We start from the raw sequence: 24,204 nt of genomic DNA, 5'->3' as shown, positions 1-24,204 counted from the left end.
AAGACCAGTGACACTTACGTACGACTTTTGAAGAAGGACTTGTATTTATAACGTCACATTTTTTCTTTATAGCTATACGTTTGATGACACAATGATCAGCGTGCTATTGCTGTACGACGTTTGCCATTTCAATAAGAGATTCGTTGTGAATGCATGGTTTATTTTCACTGCAACATTCTAATGGAAAGAAATAGAGTGAGGGAGACTTGATAACGGAGAATAACAATTGAAGAAGAAGGTTACGGAGAAAGAGCATTAAAGAGGTCGAAAGGGGCATTGTGAGATAGAGAGTGTGCTAAAGCCCAGGTTTAGCATGTTTGAACGATATGATGGGTTCGGATAAGAAACAAGCCTGAGAATGCCATATATGATAATGTTAAAGTGACAACATACAACATTGCGGCAATTTGCGACATTGACAAAATGATAAGGTTTTTGATCCCCAGATATTATCTGGAGACTTACTTTTAGCTCTAATCATCATTTTTATATAATGTACTGAACTTTTGACTGCAATCTTTCTTTTTCGTCATAGTCACTTGTATTCTACGTTGTGTTGAAATCGGTGTGTATCAAACAAATCGGTTCTTTGAAAAAAAAAAATCTTATTGAATAATTTATTACACTGCAGTGAAATCTGTTCTACAACTCACTTAATTGGTTTACTTATTGTTATCCCATATCTTACTTGGATAACAAGTGCTTAAACCAACACTATTATGTATTCACTATCAAATCAACACTTTTATGTAGTTGTTGGAACTTGCCAATCAGGGTGTTACTACCGATTGATCATGTTGATCTAGCAATACTTTTACGCAGGTATTGAGGACGTTTGTTCTTGTTGTTGTCTGTTTTTTTCTTGTTTGCTTGTTTGTTGTTTTTAACAAAATAGGTAGCCGGTACGATTCTTATAAGAATTGCCTTATTTGCCCTTAATATACAAAACTCAAAGATTGGCGCGATCTGTAGCTGGCAATACAAAGTTATGTAAGATTATTGGTTTCCTGCGATGAGGCGGATTTTCCTGACGTAAAAATTCACATAGAACATTAGCACAGCCAAGAAAGCACAAAACAAAACAACAAAAATGTCAACCAATACGAGAATTGCTCATTTAACATGCATGTACGCTTATATAATAATGTTCATAATATGCATCCAACATACAGTTTCATTGCATTTTTTTTTCCAAGCTCATAAGTCCTTTCATAATGTTTTCCTTCATATAGACATGAAAGGATTCATTATACTCCTATTGGCCGCTTTGGCCACGGCCGAACTCGCTCCTCTACACACCCACAGGGAACGCATTCCAGGACGGTACTTGGTCAAACTCAAGGTGAGTGGACTATGGCGGTAGGATCTTTGTTTTTTTAACACTTTGATGCAGCAACATGGGTAAAGCACCAAATCCAGATATTTTAAAGTTAAAGAAGAAATTTAAAGGAAATAATATCATAGAAATTGACTGTTTTCCATCATTTAATGTTATTTGGATTAATTTCTTACATAAATCATGCAATAAAGTTGTCTCTTCTTTTAATATAAGAATCTCTATTTTTACCAGATTTGAGCACTGGAAAAAGTCCGCAAAAGTACGAAAATGCCAAATTTGCGACGTCAACAAATATGTATGCAACCCAGTGGGATTTACGTATCTATAGGCAAACTGTGTGCACTTTTCAGGAAATTGACGTGTAATTTGTTGTCAATCTAGAATAAATCGTCCGCTAAAAGTATATATTTACGTCGTGAAATTGTTTGTTTGTTTGTGTTCATTTGAATCATTTTTTACACCCATAAATTTACGGAAAAACAAAATTTTAAAAGCACAAAACCTACCGTAATCAGCTCAAGATTCACGATCGCCGTGATCAGCTGTTCCTTCGTACAGCCACAATTTGCTGTTATTATAGACACAACAAATCGATCACTGTGGGGGAATTGCGTATAGCTGAGGTAATCTTACATACTCATGAAGGATGATAACTAAGTCAAAGAGCTGTAATTGATTGGAAATCATTTTTACACCCATAAATTCACGGAAATACGATGTTTGAAAAGCACAAAACCTGCCATAATCAGCTCAAGATTCACGATCGCCGTGATCAGCTGTTCCTTCGTACAGCCACAATTTGCTGTTATTATTGACACAACAAATCGATCACTGTGGGGGAATTGCGTATAGCTGAGGTAATCTTACATACTCATGAAGGATGATAACTAAGTCAAAGAACTGTAATTGATTGGAAATCATTTTTACACCCTTAAATTCACGGAAATACGACGTTTGAAACTCACAAAACCTACCGTAATCAGCTCAAGATTCGCGATCGCTGTGATCAGGTGTACGCACAACAGTACCAGCAGAATCGGCAGTGAAGAGGTATTCCTTGATGCCGTGATTTCAGGTTGATTCTTCTTCGAAATGGCATGATGAAGGTTTGTTAGATAAATGTGACCTTCTTTTTCTCTTGTGTGTTGGTTTAAATTCTAATTTCTACCTCAACTTGCTAAAAAAACCCAGTCTAACAAAGCGGGAAACTGCAACATTTCCGTGCTGAGCAGCAGTCACGATACACGTGTTGCATGCAAACATGCACCGCTGCTGCAGCGATCCCCATAGTACATGTTATACATGTAGGTTGCATGTATTTCGATCAAGTGTCTTGGTAACTAGGCTGTTTACGCGTCTGGGAGACGATTTGCATAAAATTACGCATGTTTCAGACGAATTTATGAATGAAAGTGAGTAGCATGACATCATGCCATGACCATATTTGGAATAAGCAGAGGTACAGCTTTCTGTAAGTACCAAATGTGTCAGGGTTCAACTCAGAATATCTAAGACACGATAGCCAAAAGAACAGTCATTTTCGCCGTAAGCGAGGGCGATTTGGTCTTTAGACGTAAGATTTTGGCCAACTTTTGAGATTGACATCCCACTTTTCTCTTCAAAATTCCACATTTTGTAGGTTGTATTTCGAAATGTTGTTGATATCAATCAGAAACTAGAAAATTTCCTCTACAACGTGATACCAAAATGTCAATTTGGTCCCTGAGGTAATTTTTTGACCTTTTTCGAGTGTAGCGCGAAATCACATTTGCCGAGAAGTTTCGGGTTTTGCCAGAGCGGGTCTCATATAGCCGTACGGCAAATCAGCTCATACACATTTGGTGACGTCGCTCAAATCCGATGTTTCTTGTAGCGAACGGAGCTACGTGGTCATGGAAATTGGGTGTTTTTTCAATCTCAAAAACAGTTTGGGGGTAAAGGTACATCGTCTAAAAGATATCCAGTTTTGTTAACTAGCTTCTTAGCTTTCCGTAGATATCAAACTTGTCATATTTCTAGATTCTCTATAAATTTCTGCTTTACGTCCATCATTACATAGAGCAAACAAACAAAAAAACGAACAAAAAACAAAACAAAAAAAAAAAAAAAAAAACACCTTTCCAATGATTCTTACTTGCTGCATAAGAAGGAATAGTCTGGAAGATAGGAGAAAATGTCCCATATTTTCATAATATATCATTTTCATTACTTTAAGTCGATTTGATATCTCTTATGGACTAAAATGAAGATTGTTTTACGAGGACACTGGGTTCATGATAACAGCATCACACATCTTCATGATAATACAATGATGATGAAATAGTGTATCATGAGACGATGATACATAACAACACCTAGATTTTCCTAAAAAAGTCCTAATATGAAGCTATGATTAAACTAGGTATGAAGAAGTTCGACAATATTTATGAAATCAACCTACCGCAATGTTAAACATTGTCTCATATCATTATGGATTGTGCGCCGTTGCACACTGTGCTTGCTTTCCGTTTGTTTAAATAAAGATAACAGCTTACACCGTTATGAACTCGAGAATAGCGTATCCAAATAGAGTGAAAAGGAACTGTACAATATGATCGCAAAATGAGCTTACCCTATTTTTTGATTGACATACTTGACATACTTAATTGACATATGTGACCCTGCATCACAAAACGCACAGAAAGTCGCCAGACATGAAATTTTAGTTAAGAGCATAATCTAAAAGAGCAGATTTTAAGCTTTAAAATGATGTATGACGGCTCAAATTAAATGGGCTCTCCTAACCTATCTAAATATTGGAAAGAAAACACACACTCAGAAATCTTAACCAAGCCGCGCTGGCTGTGCAACGAATGGGACAAAAACAGGATATGAACCACCAGAGTAACAACAATGAAGGAATTATCAGATTAAATTGAAATTAAGTGTGCCTTATTAACACATTCTGTTCATAATTGATGCTAACTTTCAAAGCAGTAGCATTATCTATTCAAGAGATATTAGAGTTGAAAGTGAAGAGTGTGTACACGGTTTAGAAGGGGACTCTACAAACACATCTAATCACACTATTCTACCAAAAAAAAAAAGTTCCAGATAAACCGCTAAGAAAACACACTTTCCTACCCGTTTTATGATCCCAAATTTTAGCATAATGTAGAAGAAGACTTGCTCTTTCAGAAAATATGAAAAAGTCAAGATCGGTTAGGTTGACCCATTTCATCTATTTTCAGTCCTCACACAAAATCAGTGTGTGCGACTTTTTGTTCGTCTTGTGGTGCACAATCACATATAATTGTGACTTCACCTGCTCATAAAAAAAATATTATGGAATATGCTCTATCACCTTAACTCCGTGCTTTGAGACCGGTGAAGTATCACTGGAAAGGCTTAAGTCCTGTAACTAATGATCATTGAGTTACTTGAGAATATTGTCTTGAGATGACCCTATGTTAATACTTCCACCTATCTCGCATGTCAGCCCGAGCCCTTGTGTGCTTAAATGTATTATCCAATGATATAAAACGTTATTGATGTTTCAAGTCGTAATCTCCCCTGCATGATCATGGTCCTATCATTCATGCCAGCATTGTATCTGTCACTATATTGAATAAACAAACAAACCAAAAATATCTGAAAGAAGAAACGACGGCCTTTTAAGGGTACAACGTCTGAGTTTACCATGCCCAGATTTTACCGTAGACAGTGGACAGTGTTAATAAACGTAGATATAAAATACCTTATTATGCTCCGAGAACTTCTCTTTTTGTGGCTGTATTCCAAAATTAATACATCGTAAGAAAATGTAACAAAGTGCTAGCATGACATTAAGCACAATAAACATTAGACAGAAAGATCCGTCTGTCCGGAGGACTCTTTTATATGTTGCCATTAACGTTGTCCTCCGTAGACAGACGGAAGGTTGCAGTACCCATTGCTGTGTGGATGTTCTTAACCACTGTCTCTATGGAAAATTGGGTGAGGTACCTCACCCTTCTCGATTGCGTCTAATTCACGGCCCTAGGTCGGCATATTTAAGCTTGTATGGTGAAATTATTTTTTGAAGAATACGTTACACTCACCAGATTAATGAATAATCCAATATTTTAGGAGAATTTTCAACGTAAAACACAGCCTGTCGCGTCGTCACATTCAAACTGCAGAAACATACACTATGAATCTATTAGCCAATCACATGCGAGGTAGTTTCTACGTGTTTGTTTTACGAAAACACGTACCTCGCATGTGATTGGCTTAGCAATTGTTACAGATTCAAAATGGCGACTTACTGCTCGCGAACGGCGATGTTGCGATATCGATAAAATTTCTGCATTATAACCGAGGTTATGTGAGTATTTCGATTGCAAAATGTGAGAAATTTATCCCAAATATTGCTGCATAATGTGTCATGTCATGTCATACTTGTTTGAATGTAAAAAAGCTGTCTGAAATTTGGTTTATCGTAACGTTTGATCTGTGCGCGACTGCTCCACACAGGAGCCGCAATCATTGACTTCGGTCTGTATACGGAGGGGATCCGTGAAGCCAGACGCAGTCTCCGCGGAACATTCCCCGACGGACAGATACAGACCGATCTTTCGGTCAAAATAAACATGCACTATGTTAAATACATACGTAAGAAAACATATCATGTAGTTTCGTACTGAATGCACTCTAATAGAGTATGATTGTACTTTTGAATTTTAAGAAAAAAATGTATACATTTGACAACATATCAACGTGGTATTATTGTGCCTCTTGGTGATGGTAGTTCGATCATTCGTGCTACCGCAGTGGTATTAAATGTCGATTCCTTTACATTGTATCTGACAGGCCGGGGGAAACCTTGAGTCTACCATAGCTTCACTCGGTGACGTCAGAATAATACACAAGTACAGAACTGTGTTTAACGGCTTCGCAGCGGAACTCACTGACGACATGGTTACACATGTAAGTAGATTACAACAAATGAAAGCAAAATAACGTGCACAGTGCCCTTGTCTACAAAAACACAGTAAACACTATAAGGTATTTTTTTCGATAATGAGGACTTTATCTCTGATGTCATTATAGTGGAATCATTGGGTAACCTTTTTTTTTTTTAGACTTTCTTTCATCTCTTTCAGACCAGCTGAGTGATGATGATTGTCATAATATCTTGCGCACGCTTGAAGAGCGTATAGCATTGTTTGTCCATGAACAACGGGGGGGGGGGGGGGGGGAGGTGGTAATTATTCCGAAAACATTGCTATTATGAATTAAAAGAGAGGAGTTAAAAAAACGAACATAAAGATGATGATAGCGCGTACTAGCATGTTCTAATTAACTGTGTTTCCCGCGTTTAGATTTGTGAATTTAATCGCAACGTTTTCTGAATGAAATCATACTTGAAAGCATAAGTGTGACGGATAACGTGTTAAAATATCTTTGAGCAGCTGCGAAGCTCCGGCCTCGTGGAGTACATCGAAGAGGATGGCATCGTGCGAGCCTCTGCGGTCGCGTCGTGGGGTCTCGACCGTGTCGACCAAGTCTCGCTCCCTCTCGATGACGTGTTCAATCCCATGGGCGATGGGTCTGGCGTCGACGTGTACGTAATCGACACCGGAATCAACGCTGTCCACCAGGACTTCGGTGGACGAGGATTTATCGGATATGACGCGCGTGATGGAGACGTAAGTACTGTGCACAGTAAAACAACAGTAAAACTGCATTTAGCCTGACACATCCCAATTGACCATAAGTATCTTATTAGATATCTTCCAAATATCCTTCTATCACTGCGAAAAAGCACATTGCAGCCATTCATACATCTAATTAAATGATCACGTACCAAAGAAATCCATTCCTTTGACTCTTCGACTGCTATTGTTCTATAAAGTTAATAATGAAAATGATACCGATACTGATACTGGCAGTGAATTGAATGATAACGATAACAGTAAAGATAGTGATCACGATAACAAGTATAATAGTATTAGAAGTTTTGATGAGGCAGGGTTTAAGATTAGATTAGAAAACGTTTTAAAGATCCTTGTCGAAGAGATATGAGGAAGTTTCGGGTCCACGTATGAAAGAGCAATCCAAGCCATTTGTATAATTAGGGGATTAAGACAGGCGAGGATGTCGCTATGATTCATAGAAATAAAGAGTATTTTAGAAGTAAGCATGGTCAAGCCCGTGTCAAACCAGAAGGTGGATCATTAAACAGTATTAAAAGATTAGTCCTATGAATAGATCTAGCAGGTGTTTATCAGAAATGTCTGTTTTAGCATTATCTGCTAATCTCTAACTTGAGTACCTATGCCATGCAAATTCATGTAGACTTGTGTTGATTAAAGACTCACCCTCAACATCATTTACATGGCATGGCAAAATGAATACCAATATTGATACCAAAAATGTTACAAAAATGTTCAACTGTTTTTCTTCAGACTACTTGGACACGCTCACACCCCCCATTCTGTCAAGAGTGTCATCTGTTAATCATTTGTAAAGTATGCCTACTGAATTTGATTAACAACAGACATTACATCATAAGGTATAATTCCCAATGATAAATGTAACTCGCATGTTTTCATGTTCGAGGCCCTACTGATTGAAGATGTTGCAGGGAACCTGCATGGTGTTGTTTTGGTGTTTATTTCTTATATATTTTTGATCTCTTGAAAAAGCTTTTTTTTTTTCCCCTCTCATTCTAGATCTTACTAAAGAACGCTCACATCTGGTAATACAGAATCAATAAAATATATCATATAAAATCTTTGGGCAGGGTGACGACTGCAACGGACATGGAACCCACTGTGCCGGAACTGTGGGTGGAACTACTTACGGTGTTGCCGCTGGCACCAGAATCTTTGGAGTCCGTGTTCTGGGCTGCTTGGGCTCTGGCTCGACTGCAGATGTAGTCGAGGGTAAGTTGACAGTTGATTCTTCTTCTTTTAAAAAAAATGAGAGTCATTATGCTTGCTTATTGTTTTTGTTTGTTTCTCGTCTATCGGTTGAAGGCTTTGTGCCATTGCTTGCCATTCTAGACTCGGGGGTAGGCCATCCTGCAATTTTAGCGGGTATATCTCATTAGTAATTAAACCGTCAGTAACCACCCGTCTTGAATATTTCGAAAGTTGTCCAAACATGCCAAATGAGAGTCCTATTGCTGTACCTGCGAGGGAACATGGTCGGCGGAACCGTGGGGGCCGTGGGGGCTCGGGCCTCCACAATTTTTGTGCACCATACGAACGAGTACATGAGGTGTCATCACTTTGGGCCCCACACTTTATCTAAGTACGTAAGTGACATTTATAGATAGAGATCTTGAAGTGTGAGCGCCGTAAGGTTTTGTTGTTTTTGTTTTTGTTTTTGTTTTTGTTTTTGCTTGTCGGAAGTGGAAGGGGAGAGATGAGCTGGTCGAGGACTTTTTTTTTCTTTTACTTGTTAGCTCATGAAACCCGAAAGTGGGCCCCCACACTTTTGAAAACGCTCCGCCGGCCCTGGGGAACAATAGGCCATTTTAAATATACGGAATCTTCAATTGCTAACGTGATAATCTGATTAGGCATCCAAGGGGCCAGAAATGTACGTAATCTAATTAAGGTTGTGTCGATGTCATTAGTGAGTGTTTTTATTGTTGATGTTATGAATTCTGCAAATATCGCCTTTATTAAAGCATAATGATTATTAGGATGCCTCCTTATCCCCTTTGAGGCCAAGTCACAACTGATGAGCTAAGTGCACTCCTTGAATCTGAAGTCATCCCGGCAAATACACCTAAATTTGATCGTCGCAAACTACAATGAAGTATTTATGCACTGATGTACAAATTCAACAATAGCCTCCTGGCAAACCTATTTACTTTATGTTTCTGCTTGCAAACAGGATCAATTATCAATTATTGTTATGATAATTAATGACAATTTCAATGATAAAATGAACAATAATATTTTTCATCATAATGATAATATTATCAATACAATATTATTGTTGTTAATCAGTAATTACGCAAATCAATGAAATAACTACTATAGTACTAGTAGTACCACGAGTACTCTTACAAATTCAATATCTTTAAATGTAAATGTGATTACTACTACACTATCATCATCATTGTTGTCGCCATGATCAAACATGATTAAATTTTTCATGATTTCTCTCTCACATCCCTCCAATATACACAATAATGATATATCACACAATATTCTCATAGGCTGTGAGTGGGTTGCGGACAACTTTGTAGGACCATCAGTAGCCTCTCTCTCCCTCGGTGGTGGCGCTAGCCAGACAATGGATGACGCCATCGCCTACATGGTCGACGCGGGAGTCAGCGTCGTGGTCGCAGCCGGCAACGACAACAGCGATGCCTGTGAATACTCTCCGGCGAGAGCTGAACCGGTGATTTTTTTTTTTTTTTTTTTTTTTTTTTTTAGTGAAACAGATTACAATGATAATTAAGATGACACTGATGATAAAACTCTTGACCATGATAGCAATGATAATGGTATTATTGTAGATAGAAGTAAAGATGATATTAACACGCTAATGCTATGACATAGACATGTAAATGTAAATACTGCAATAGGAAGTTAATAAAATGAATATCGAATAATATATGTTTGTGACAATGGCAACGATAATAAATGTATTTAGTTGCCATTGGTAATATTATCCCTACCTTTATTGTTTACAGTTAACCCCTGAATCTTCTTTGGTACAAGCTTCAGAAAGTTGAATATTTAAACTTTGCCCATCCCCGTTTTGCAATACCTCTCGAATTCAAAGGATATCATGAGTGACTTTAGTTACGTTTAGGTCACTGTATTAAAGAGGATGCAACTAATTGAACGTGTTACACATAATTGACTAAAGCATGTAGGCAAAAACAAAACAAAACAAAGGACAGGATGCATTAAGAAACTTTATATGGATTTATTACACAACTTTTCGACTATTATTCTTTTTTTTTTCAATGAACGATTATAGTGCTCACAAATAATATGTGTTGTTCAGGTAAGATAATGCAATGATACAAACTGTATTGTTTTGCTATAGGCTATCAGTGTTGGCGCCACAGACCGAGAGGACGTGCGCGCCGTCTTCTCAAACTACGGAACTTGCGTCGATATCTTCGCCCCCGGAGTGTCCATCACTTCCGCCTGGATTCGGTCGGATACCGCTACAAATACCATCAGTGGAACCTCCATGGCATGCCCCCACGTGGCAGGTTAGCCAAACCTTAATTGTTTGTTACCTCTTAGCTTTTAAATGACACACACAAAAATGCAAAACCTTCTTTTTTCCTCTTCCTCAAAAAACAAACAAACATACAAACAAACAACAAAAACAAAAACACACCAACGAACAAACAATTGGAAAAGCTCGGTACTCACTCTTCTTTCCTTAATTAGGAAGTTAATCTTGAAGTTAAAACGTTGGCAAGCTATGTTAAGGCAAATAGTAAAGAGCAGGGAGAAAACTAGCGGCAAGGAATGCAATTCTGTTTTTTTTTTTTCTTGAGTCATGAAACATTGGTCATAGATTTGTAAGGGCAAATCTTAATTTTTACAGTTCTCGGTTCCATCATGCTGTCATAATGATGCCCATCACCTCATTTTGATATGCAGCAAATAAAGTATGAATAAAAGAAAAAAAAAACTATCCAATTGTATCAGGATAGCAATCGATTATCATAAGAATTTTACTTGCGTCCTTTTGCCAAAATATTATTGATTTGTAGCAAACATTAAAAAATGGCAAAAGAAAGCAAGTAACAATCCTATCATAAGGATGTTACTTGCTCCCTTTTGCAAAAGTATTTTATATTGTGTATTTAATATAAATGATTTGACAAAGGGAAGCAAGTGACAATCATATCATGAGGTTGTTACTTGCTTTCTTTTGCCATTTTCTTTTCATACAATTTTGTGCACTTGCTTCCTTTTACCGCCCGAATATCTAAAACATGAGTCAGAATTGTAACGTTAGGATTTTTCAGTTAAATAGAGCATGCCTCAAATATGCCAAATCAACAAAAAAGTTAATCAGCATAAAAATGTCACTTGCTTCCTTTTGCCAAAGTAGGGCGCACCTGCTCATTCATGTATTCATTTAATGAAAAAAAAAAACGATTCCTCTTCTCCACAGGTGCTGCTGCAGTTCTTCTTGCCTCTGAACCCGAGTTGACCCCACAGGAGGTGAGAGAGAAGCTGCAGTTGAAGGCGAATGGCAATACTGGAATCACCGATCTGCCTGCCGGCTCTCCTGATCTCCTTCTCTATATTGGCGAGGGAAACGCCGGGGGAGGGTTCATCCCTGATCCCTCTGCCCCCGTGATTCCCCCAAGCGATCCCAGTAAGAATGGTTTGAACAAGGTTACTTTTATAAGTGCCAAATAGTGTACGTTTGTTGGTTGTTTTAATAGTAATATGTTTTTTTTTTTTTTTGTCGTTGGTCCTGCGTAGATTTGTCTGTCATAGTTTGTTTATCTTTATATCGGTGTGAAACTGTGTTTGTTTGTGTGTGTGTGTTGGGGGGGGGGGGGTAGGCGGGGAATGGGGCGGATAACAAGTCCATTTGCAGTCAAGGATGAAGCTATATTCCATCCACGTCTGAGAATGAGAATCGTTATTTCCCAGATTCTTATGACACGTGGTAGCTCCTGTGGAAAGAGTCCAGCTTATTTTTTTTTATTCTGTTTTGTTTATTATGTGATGGGCTGGTCCCATTTCTACTATCTCTCAAAATGATACTACTGTCATTTTTTTGTATTGATTTTAAGATTATGTGTACATCAAAAGGTTTAATCTACTTCCTCCCATAATTTGTCTTTTATATCAATGCATGTAACCGTGCCTTTCGATTTTATTATAGTTTACTGTATATCATGCTCATAATATTGGAAATCTACACCTGATATGTACTGTTTATTTTCTTGGGATATACCGTACTTTAGGTCTATTGGAATGTTTTTTTTTTCTTAGTGTAGATTACCAAATTTGTATGCCTAACGACAATTTCATCCTTGTTGATTATCATTTTGCTTTCTTTCCTCTTCTTATCTTTTCCTTTAATTCATCCTGTTCGAGTTTTACTTCTACGCTTCTGTTTTCAATGATATTGAAACATATATTTCTCAACAGTATCTTGCGTTTAGTGTTCACAATAATTTGAGTAGGTTGCTGCATGTTATCATGATAGATTGCTTGGTATCAAAATCAACACGAAAGCAGAAAAAAAGAAAGTCATCCTAATATTCATCATTTTAAGATACACTAAAGTAACTACTTAAAGTGCATTTCACAGAGTGAAATATAAATCAAATCATTTTGATATAACTAATAGTCAGTATGCTGCTTAGAGAGTATTATAATTCACGTCGATCTCACCTCTCAATTATTGAGTCAATTTAGATGAGAACCGTGATTGTTTTGACCATATACTTTCGTTTCGTAGCATGCAGCGGATATTTCAACGAGTCATCGGGTACTTTCACCAGCCCAAATTATCCAAGCGACTACGACGACGATCTGACGTGCGATTACCTTGTCGTTGCCGGTGACGGAGAGGCCATTACAGTGACTTTCGACGATTTCAACCTCGAAAGCTCTTCAACCTGTGCTTATGATTCAGTTTCCGTATGTATTAAACACACAAGTACACACCACATTCACACACACACACATGACACACACAGAGACTTAAAAAATGTACATACAAACGTACATACATGTGAAGAGATAGATGGAAAACAGCGATTTTCAAAGATTTTCTGAAGCATAGTCATCATCAAAGAGAGTTTTTTTTTTTTCTCAGCAGTACTGTACTCGTCACATTACAAGATGTAAAGATACTAAAATTATCATTTATACTTCGGATATTTTCTTCGCTTCAATCCCGAATGAATGAAACCAATATAAATGGATATATCAGTTGCTGCATTTCAGTTTTTCTTGTGTGTGTGTGTGTGTGTGTGTGTGTGTGTCCTTCTCTTCGTGTAATGTATTACCTCACCTCGTCTCACACACGTTATCATGCACAGAGGATATCCTGCAATTTATTCATAACAATGTGTGTTTCATACTCACAATATCATATCATCTTATGATGATAATACAAGATGACAGCAGATCAAATATACCCAGAGAGTAATCAAGGCTTCGAAGCATTCACCTTTCGGTATGATTTGATTTGGTTCAAGTTTCCAGTGTTCCACTTCCAAAAAAACAGGCCGTTATCTCTTTCTCTACTCTTGATTTTGTCTATTCAATGTTATTTCCATCACTCTTGCATTTATTAGGGTTGGCGTTATTGATGATTTAAATTTCCTTCGTTTCCATTTACTTACACTAATTGTCATTCTAAATAATTCTCACCCCCCCCCCCCAAAAAAAAAAAAAAAATCTAATTTGATGTCATCATTTCCTATTCGTGCAATAAGGATGAGAGATATGAATTTGGCCAAAGTAGAACGTCAACAAACTGACAAATATGAAAGCATAAAAAAACCCCAGTGTTCACGGATAGTCTAAATCTTGAGAAAAAATAAACTCGTATACCCGATTGCATTGAATTTGCTGCCCTAATTGTTTCATTATTATATAAAATCATCTTTCCTGACGAACTATGTAAGTAATGTTTATGATAATGACTCCAGGTGTTAGGAAAGACAGTGATACTGATGTTAATGTCATTTTTAAAACGATGGTGATGATGGGAATAGGTATGATTACTGTTATCATTGTTATTTGTTTGATTGTAGTCATTGTCTTTATCCCTCTAAGATCTACGACGGAGCATCAGTATCTGACCCTCTCCTTGGTCAGTGGTGCGGCACCAACAGTCCCGGGGTTGTGGCCGGGGCCAGCCAGTCGATGCTCATTCGATTCGAGAGCGACTTTTCCGTGACCTCATCCGGCTTCTCCGCATCCTACGTTACTGGAGTACCTCCCGAGACTGGAGGTGAGATAATTTAAAGCCATCCCATTTCCCACCCCGACTCCCCCCCCCCCCCCCCCCCCAACAAAAATGAATCAAACTTACAACATCTACGAAAACACTTTTCATTCCATTCTCCTTTCGTGATTAGTTTGTCCCATATCTGGAATGTTTGGGGAGAAAGTCTGCCGAATCGACGGGGTGTAAAAGTTATGTGACTACCTCACATAGGTTGCAATGTTTCATATATAGGTGCATAATATTTCCTTAAATATCTTGACTCTATTCCTTTTTTTTTTCTGACGCTAAGAAACCGGGCCGGTGCTATTGCCATCGACAGATAAAAGAAGGAAGATACGAACATTACCGAATGTCATATTCTACATTTGTTCTGCAAGACAGGTGACGCATGGGCAATATCCCTTAATAAAAGATAAAAAAAAAAACAATCTAAGTGCAACAATAATCGTAACCACTAATGACGAACAGTACGAGTTAAGTGTCTTATTATAGAAGATCCCGTAGGTTTGTATGAAATTACTCACGAGAATTAGCGAAAGGTATCACTGTAAACATCCCTTTTGCGACTGTTCCGGTTGCAGAATGCGGTCATGTTTTCACTAAGGCGACTGGACAGTTCACCTCGCCAAACTTTCCAAGTAACTATGGCAACAACGAGATGTGCTCATTCACCATCGAGGCTGAAGCTGGCGAGACCGTCACACTCAGCTTTGGCTCCTTTGACCTGGAGAGTCACACCTCGTGTGCCTACGATGCTGTCGAGGTACTGTCCACATTCCTCCTTTCTTGCGGAAGAACTTCGGACCAGTTAAAAGATTTTTTTTTTTCCACTGAGGAAAATATATATTACATACACATCAGTGAATTTTTTTAAAAATAAACTCTGACAAAAATCTTTGCAGTTATGAAATAGTTTTTCACATACGCACACAAAAAAAAATCAGGAAACAGTCCTTGGAAATTCAATATGAATAGTATGACGCGAATCGCGAGCTTATAACGTCATTGCCTTTAAAGTTAGGTTTAACCTTTGGGAGCAGTATTTTAAAAATGTTCAAGATATCACATTTGATGCATATAAGTAGGTCTGTTGTATCACAAATTACCCTACCATATAAAATTTTCACAATAGAACCTAAAATATAAGGAGATATCAGTATTTTTCACATTAAACCATAACTGTAGACGGTTTAGTCTGTTAACATTTTTATTATAACTATTGTTCACATTTTGTGTATTTCAAAATACTTAACATCGATTATATGGATGCAATTTTTTACATTGGATGTTTCTATCCCTAACTCACATTTTAGAACTATCTTAAAACACTAATGCTGGATTTTTGTTTCATCTGCAAATGGTAAATTATGCCTTTAAACTTGTGATTAATGATACTAAAATTAGTCAGAAAATTTTTCTGACCGATTTTAGGTTTTTTTTTTTACGAATTTAATAGCCAGTATCAAATCCTAAGATGAATATTATTTGACAGATCGTCACTTTGAAGCTTGACAGGAATGATATTATCATACTTACTAGCTCTATCAAAAAATACAGGTGGGGATTTGTGAGGTGATGCCATAATCAGTTCAATCATTTTGTATATTCATATCGACTAACATCTAATTTCTGTTGCTGTGACGTAAAATTTTACTCATCTTTTACATCCTCACTAGGTATCCCAAGGTCCGGAAATTCCCCTTTTGGAAAAAAAATGAAATCCAAAACTACATATAAATCGACTGAATAGAAAATATTTCAGTTGTATGTTTCTCATAATACGATGTTAGTGATTTTAAAGATGCCTTTCACATTCCATAAGTGTATTCTTTGACAGTATGGGATGATTGTTTTTTATATTATTATATACTTGTTTTGAACATTTATACATAAATGATTGTGCATCGACGTGTGAAAACAGGAAAAAATCGTATATAAGTATGAATATTGGGAAAGGAAAAAAATGAATGTTGCATAGGCACACGTACCCATTAATGTCTCTTTGTGCAACTCTTCCAGATCATGGACGGCAATGGTAACCTCCTCCAAAGAGTGTGTGGCTCAGCAGTCCCGGCTCCAATCACATCGACCAATGACGGATTGGTCATCAAGTTTACGAGCGACAGTTCGGTCACCCGTGGTGGATTTGAGGCTTCCTATATCAAACAATAGTTGAACGCTTAAGGATTTGTTCTTTCCGGCTGGTATTTCTGTTGTTCAGACACGGGCGAGTAAAAACAAATATTCTGTACACCAACGGCACAGATTGACGATTTTTGATTGAGCAATAAATAGCTAAAGCAACTACACTGGCAAGAAGGACATTAACTATCTCCCTGCGTACTTTGCAACAACTTCAATTTTGTAACTCATGTGTTCTCTTCAGAAGCTGAAATATTGCTGTCTGTAGGAAAGTCAACAAGCGTCTGCATTTGATGTCTTGCTACCTTATCAGTACAATAAACAGAAAGTGAATACATAATCAGTGTTTCGTTTCATTCATTTTTGTATTTGCACACACAAACAACCACTACAACCACCATCATCAACATCAACGTGCAACAATAAAAACACAATGATGATAAAACAAAAAAGCACACAATACATGCAAATTTGCATGCACATAGCCATGGGCACACATGCACACACACATACAGGCACATACTTTAGTGAAATATTAATTCGTTTCTCTTTTTTCCCCTTATAACATGTATCTGCTTTATTCCTCGACTTTCAGCAGCAGAGGATTTACTATTTCATAGTTATTTACGATTTCATAGATAACATATTTTATCGTCATAAAATGACACAATAATTCCAACTCATGGATCGTTATTTTGTTGAGGAATCATAGGCATTATTGCATTGAAATTGTTTCTGTCATATTTGAGGGAGTGTTTTTTTTTTAAGTTATCATTATTAGGTAAGGTAAATAGTGTATTTACCACAATTTGTGATCAGCGGAAATGGTATCATACAACAATCAGGGACTTCTTAATAGATGGTATTAATTCTTGGGAGGGAATATGAATAGTATGTTATAAATCAATATCATAAATCCATTCTACTTACGTTTTCAGATACCTGCATTTTACCATGATGTCTTTGATGTGGTGTACAATCTTATTGCTGGCAGTTTGTTATTTCAAAGGGTCGTTAATCCGAAAAAAAAAAATCCGAAAAAGCTACGTTATTCCGAATGTTCTTTAATCCATAAATGAAATAAGTTCATTATTGCTTCGGCTCTTTAATCGGAAACTACAACAAGGTTCATTATTCCAAAGGTTCTTTAATCCAATATCAAAATAAGATACGTAATTCCAAGAGTTTGTTAATTCGAAGACGAAGTAAAGGACCCTTATGACTTACATTCATACATTTCATAAAATCAGGTTGACGGGAATGGCACACATAATAACATGAGAAAGATATATATATATATATTTTTTTGCATGCGTGCGATACTACAAGATCTTAAATAAGAATTGTATTTTCTAGCAACATTTCATTTTCACTGGATTCCTATATTGGAATTCTTCAGATAAAACGATAAAGAGGGCATCTACTATCTATCTGTGTAAATCACTTTTTAAATGAAAAAAAAATGCAAAAATATAGGGTAGCTTTGTAATTATCCGTCGATCAAGAGCGGCATCCGGATTTTCTCCATTCCACGATTTCTAAAAGATGCTGCCTAAGAAGCGGGTTTAAATATGATGTTGAAGTGCATAGGTGTCGAGGCATCTTAATTCATGTGGTCACTCTCCAAATTGACATTTTTTTAAATGGATAATCAATGCACTACAAAAGACTAGTACCTCGGTTAAAGAAAAAAAAAACTAGAACTAAAAAAATCAAACAAAGAATAAAAGATATGAAGGGCTATTTGGTGATGTGTTCATGTTATTACGATGCAAAATCATATCTCTGTGTTCTTGATAATCTCCTTTCAAGCATTCACGACTTTAGAAAATTCTGCCCCGAAATTCATTGTCTTGCCCATAAAACTTCTGACACTGATGGACTTTACTGCATACCTTACATTGGACAAAGATTAGATGAAACTAAAATTTAGTTGAATTATTTGGATCTGTATCAAATCACAAGAGGATTCTTCTGATTTGCCAAATTAAGAGCGTAACAAAAATTCGCACCATTTAGAATAAAGTTTGCTCGATCGTTTATTATTCCGGAGATTTGTTAATCCGAAAATGGAATAAGGTTCACTACTCCGAAAGTTTGTTTCATATTGCAAAACACACACATTTTCTATACCTAGGTGTTCGCTACAGGTAACTGTAGACCTCGTCATAAAATAGGATGGCTTTCAAACGTTTGACCAATTTTGTTCCGCAACCAGCTGGGCAAATATTTTATCGTAGTTACAGACTGTAACAATAACATACCAATGAAACAAATTCTAAACTGCCAAAAAAAATATCAATGTTTAACCGTTCGTGATTGTGTCCTAAAAGGAAACAAACAAACAAACAAACAAACATATGTGCGCTTTATATAATGCTTATGATAATTACAATTGTGCACTTGGATTTGTAAAAAAGGAAACTCTTTATCTTGGCATTCTTCTAATAGGTGACAACACGTCCGACTATTGCAAACATAGAGTACGTTAAGCTATTTCCATCCTAGGATTACTTCTTTTCAGGTTTGTATTGTGACTCCACATCCTCAAATATTGTTGTATTTCCTTTGCTTGTGTTTCTGAAAACATCTTTAACGGCTTCACGGAATTTTGGGTGGCGAAGGGTGTACAGTATTGGGTTAACACAGGAGTTACAAATGGCGAGTGCAATGACTACGCGCGCCAAAGGGCTACGCAAAAACGAAGGAGCGAGTCCCAGGTTAAAAACAAAAAATGCTATCTGGTCTGGAGCCCAGCAGATGACGTAGATTAGGACAACCGTTAGCGTAAGTGTGAGGACTCGAAATCGTGCGATTTGGTGGAACGATGCCGTCGACTCATTCGTCGCGAAGCGGGCGGCCTCCCGTCGGAGCGAGCGCACAATGGCTGTCTGGGTCACCAGCATGAGGACGGTTGGGAGAACGAGTATGACGACGAAAATATAGGTCCCGTAGATGATTTTTCTCGTTTTGCGGCGGTCGCTGATACACGCACTTTCCTACTATCATGTCCGTAGTGTTTGTCAACAGGATTCGCACCATTAAGACACACGATCCCGCCCAAATAAGGCAAACAATAATGTTCACCAGTCGTGGATTGGCAAAGCGCTTAAATTTAATGGGATAAACAACAGCGAAGAAGCGATCGAAGGACACTACGACCAGGCTGTAGATCGACGTCGTTATCGTGATCCACATCAAATATTCGCCTTCTAAAGCTTTACAATAAAATGCGCCCGTCCAAGAATTGGGGATAGATTTTACTCTTGGGTGTGGAATCAGAAGGATCGAAGTGAAGAAATCAGCTATTGCCAGATTTCCCACCAAGATATCCATCGAGCGACTTTTCACGTGGCTCTTCGAGCGACGGCCGAACACTACTGCAATGACGAGAACGTTGCCGGTGATCCCAACAATTGCGATGACGAGCTCGCAGATCACATACCAAGACCACGTCATACCTTCCCAAGACCACGTGATCTGGCTTTGCCAAGCTTCGGACGAAAAATCATCATAATATTGATTTTCTGTTCCTAATTCGGAATCAGTTGTCTCCATTTCTGTCACTACCACATGCGAAGGTAGATTTGCCGACATTCCAGTAATCGTCGTAGTCACTGTGTTGGCAATCGATTCCTTGTATTCTGTGGTTCAACAGTGCAAGTAGAATGAGAAGTACAAAACTAAATCCTAACTATGCATTATCTGAAATCAAGACCATGCAGTTCACTGCAAATTCGCTTACTTGATGAATGCTACCGGCAATTGTTTTATTAAAAAAAAACTTGTTGTCTTTATCATGCATAAATAACTATGATTATGATTACCTTAAGTTCGTTACTTGGTGACAATCTGCGTCCTTTATCTACGCACTTTATATTATTTCATCGCCAATGATGAGAACATTTGTGGGAAAAATCTTCAAGATTAAATTGCAATAGGCCTAGAATATTATGATAATAATTATCGCATTGGTTTCTAATTCTAATAGCTTCAAAACGTGCTATGTGACAAAAGATGTGTACTCTCTGATATGTTTTCGATCGAAAAAGGAAAAACTATGATAATCGGTGATACCAACCCATTAAACCAATCTCATGAATTGCACTACAATCATCAAATGGAATAAACAAATGGAACTTGCTGTTTTCTGCAATTGGCAATTTAAAAAATGTCTTAAAAACAAACAAAGAGTACATTGAACACGTTCCTCTTCGATACATATTTTTTTTGGTCTTCGATATATTTTTGCAGTTCTTTATAGACGAAAGTTACATGAATATATATATATATATATATATATACTTGTAATTAAAAAAAATAACAACCCACATTTCATTGATACATGTAGAATTAAACGACATAATCAACTTTTAGCATATGGTTTGCTTGACAAAAATAATCATTTGATAGAAAATTCAGATGGTGTGTACACGCAGTAATATGAAACGAGAGTGAAAAGATATCACATTCCGCGAAAATGGATTTTGGATTTTTAGTAAAAAAGGCTTTCTGAAGATGTTAACTAGAAGAAAGCTGTTCTTTTAATGGATTATTTTGTCACAGCATACTTTTAACACGCACTTACCTCATGCAGATGGCAGCTCAAAACAGATTGGTCTTCCAGTGAACGTCAAAAAAGACGCAGTGAAACTTAAGGCAACTTCGACATTACTTTTATATGAAGGCACATCGCGAGATCGAAAGGCGAGAGCACTCGATCTAAAAGTGATTGAATTTTACAAGTAAGAAAGAATTGAATGGAGTCCTATGATATAACATTTAAGACAAGTTAGATATTTAGGTTGTCTAGGGATTTTTTTTTTTAATTCAGTATTATTCTTTACAAAGTGTCACTACTATAGACAATTTTTATCTCGAGAACTCCCCCTAACAACAACAACAACAACACCAACAACAAATGTGTGCACTTTTTTGACTATCTGCCTATAAAATGATAACGGTAACGGTAAAGTTATATCACGCAGTTTCTATAGAAATACACTCAACTCCTCCAAATAACAATATTAGAGTTAGATAAGGGAGAGAGAAGCTGTAAATACAACAGTCATATCAATAACGCATGAATTGCAGTTTCCTGTGCTAATGGTGGTGCGATGAAAATTTTGTCGAGGAATACGGAAATCTATTATTTCGTTTTTTTTTCTCTTTGTCACGAAAAGGTCAATGGTGTGAAAGCGTTCCTCGATGCTTTCACTCACGTAAAGAATGCATCTCATTCTTCCTTTCTCTCTCTCTCTCTCTCCCGATGGCTCTTTCTCCGTCATACGTGATAAAAAAAAAAATGAATCCTTCTGGTAGGTCAATGCCAGATCTTATTGTTCTATATCCGTGCTGTCTCCACTGATCGTTGCTTGCGAGTCTCGTTACCTCAACACTTTTGTTATTATTATGTGTGTGTATATATATATATATTTTTTTTTTTTTTCTGGAGGGGGGTACATTTCAGGCGGTTTGAAGTCGTTTCCTCTACTGACAGATCCGTGACTCCACCTAGGCGGTTAAAAATATCCATTGTACTCTCTGGAATTTAAAGGGATTTTATAGTATTGGTTAAAGTGAGAATTCAGCTTTTAACATTTTGATGAGATACTTAGAAACCACTTTATGAAATGTTAGAGATCATTCAATTCTAAGAGGGATTAAAAGTTTATTTAGTGAAAATCAGTTTGAAATGGCTGAGATATCGAAAAACAAAGTAAAACACAGCGATCCTAATAAATGGTGGATCCACATTTTATTAGGATCGCTTTGTTTTTGGTTATCTCAGCCATTTCAAAACCAATTTTTATCAAATAAATTTTGTTTTCCTCTTAAATCTATATGCTCTTTCATGTTCCGTAAGAGTTTTCTCATTTTCTCAAAAGAACGAATGTCATCATCATCATCATCAAAAAAAAACAACAAACAAACAAAAACAAACAAACCGTTACAAACCTGAAACCCATCTCACGAAACTGTACCATCCCTCTAACTGTACCGTTCCTGTTTTCCATATTTAGAACAACAATGATGTTACCAAATAGAAAAAAAAAAGAACAGGAAAAAGATGGAGAGTATATCGAAGAAGGAAAAAGAAGGAGAGCATAATAATGAAGAGGAGAGGACTCGATATATTATAACAGTAGGGAGCTTTAGATTTTCGACGAGGACGTTTAAGACGGTGATTGCGTTGGCCGTTTTCCTCTCTCCCGGCGTTGTGTTACAAAGTATACCTTTAGATTACGCGAGGACGCAATCTATGAAAAAGAACGCCCAGAAAGCGTAGTGAAAACTCAGACGACGCGAGACGCGTGTGTGTGTCTTGAGCAGTGGTACTACATCGTGTTTATGTGATAAGGGTATTGACACCGTTACAAAAACAAACAAACAAACAAACAAACAAACAGACAAACAAACAAACAAACAAACAAACAAACAAACAAATAAACAAACTCACACACAAACAAACACCGTAGTTCCTTCTTATTCTTTTTTTCAAGTTCATGTTTTTGCTTTTGTTTCCGTATGAAATTTTTGGGCAATTACCGGTATGTGAGCGAAATGCCGGAGAACACTTCTCAGATGTATTATTATGACATATATATATATATATATATATATATATATATATATATAAGTAAACGAATCAGTAGAAAAAGAACGCCGTAAAAAATAATAATAATCCTAGATCTTGAAGATCTTAAAAACGGAGCATAGCTCTCAAATACTGAAAGGCAAGGTCACACTCTTCATCAGTGCCCATGGTGTGACAAAAGATCTTAATCAAATCCGTTTCTGAAACAGACATGAAAACACGTCTGATCATGGGCAGACGGATTTTGAAACTCACCTTTCAAAGAAGTCACTGCGCTAAACAGATGGAGGTAGCGCGCACAGTGTCCATAGTGACGCATCCAATGACGCGTAGTCATGACTGCAAGATGACATGGCAAATCTCCGGCTCCAAAACAGTGAATCTGAAAAGGGCCTCATCGCCAACAGTCGGAAGAGTAGCAGAAAAAACGCCCAGAAGGAGAGCATAATAATGAAGAGGAGAGGACTTTCTGCTACTCTTCCGACTGTTGGCGATGAGGCCCTTTTCAGATTCACTGTTTTGGAGCCGGAGATTTGCCATGTCATCTTGCAGTCATGACTACGCGTCATTGGATGCGTCACTATGGACACTGTGCGCGCTACCTCCATCTGTTTAGCGCAGTGACTTCTTTGAAAGGTGAGTTTCAAATCCGTCTGCCCATGATCAGACGTGTTTTCATGTCTGTTTCAGAAACGGATTTGATTAAGATCTTTTGTCACACCATGGGCACTGATGAAGAGTGTGACCTTGCCTTTCAGTATTTGAGAGCTATGCTCCGTTTTTAAGATCTTCAAGATCTAGGATTTATTATTATTTTTTACGGCGTTCTTTTTCTACTGATTCGTTTACTTATTATCTTCAAGATGCCGAGCAGACCAATTTTCTTATATATATATATATATATATATATATATATATATATATGTAGAGAGAGAGAGAGAGAGAGAGAGAACTTTGAGCAAAGAAATGGGTTTTCATCGGGATTCGAACCCGAGACATCCGGATTACTAGACCGGTGGTCTACCGAGAATTAAGGGTTTTGGACGGACAACGATCTGGGGCTTTCAATAGCTCAGTCGGTGGAGCACCGGTCTAGTAATCCCGAGGTCTCGGGTTCGAATCCCGATGAAAACCCATTTCCTTTGCTCAAAGTTTTCACTCATTATATTATTATTTGTTTCTG

General features: G+C 37.3%; 1 protein-coding gene across 1 annotated transcript; it reads left to right on the top strand.

The window, feature by feature from the left end:
* The first annotated feature begins 1,234 nt into the window (after window positions 1-1,234).
* On the top strand, window positions 1,235-16,453 carry LOC139731650 (extracellular serine proteinase-like). The gene is made up of 11 exons (XM_071642540.1): window positions 1,235-1,342; window positions 6,170-6,286; window positions 6,772-7,008; window positions 8,106-8,247; window positions 9,537-9,721; window positions 10,379-10,550; window positions 11,471-11,677; window positions 12,779-12,960; window positions 14,107-14,284; window positions 14,863-15,044; window positions 16,301-16,453. The coding sequence occupies exons 1-11, from the start codon at window positions 1,235-1,237 to the stop codon at window positions 16,451-16,453; spliced, it is 1,863 nt and encodes a 620-aa protein (XP_071498641.1).
* Window positions 16,454-24,204: the final 7,751 nt, after the last annotated feature.

The sequence above is a fragment of the Diadema antillarum genome, unplaced genomic scaffold (assembly GCF_040938485.1).
Source record: "Diadema antillarum isolate AM-2024a unplaced genomic scaffold, OU_Dant_1.0 seq00000382_RagTag, whole genome shotgun sequence".
NCBI lineage: Eukaryota > Metazoa > Echinodermata > Echinoidea > Diadematoida > Diadematidae > Diadema > Diadema antillarum.
Note: the sequence above shows the minus strand (reverse complement) of the source record. Positions and strands in the feature narration are given on the sequence as shown.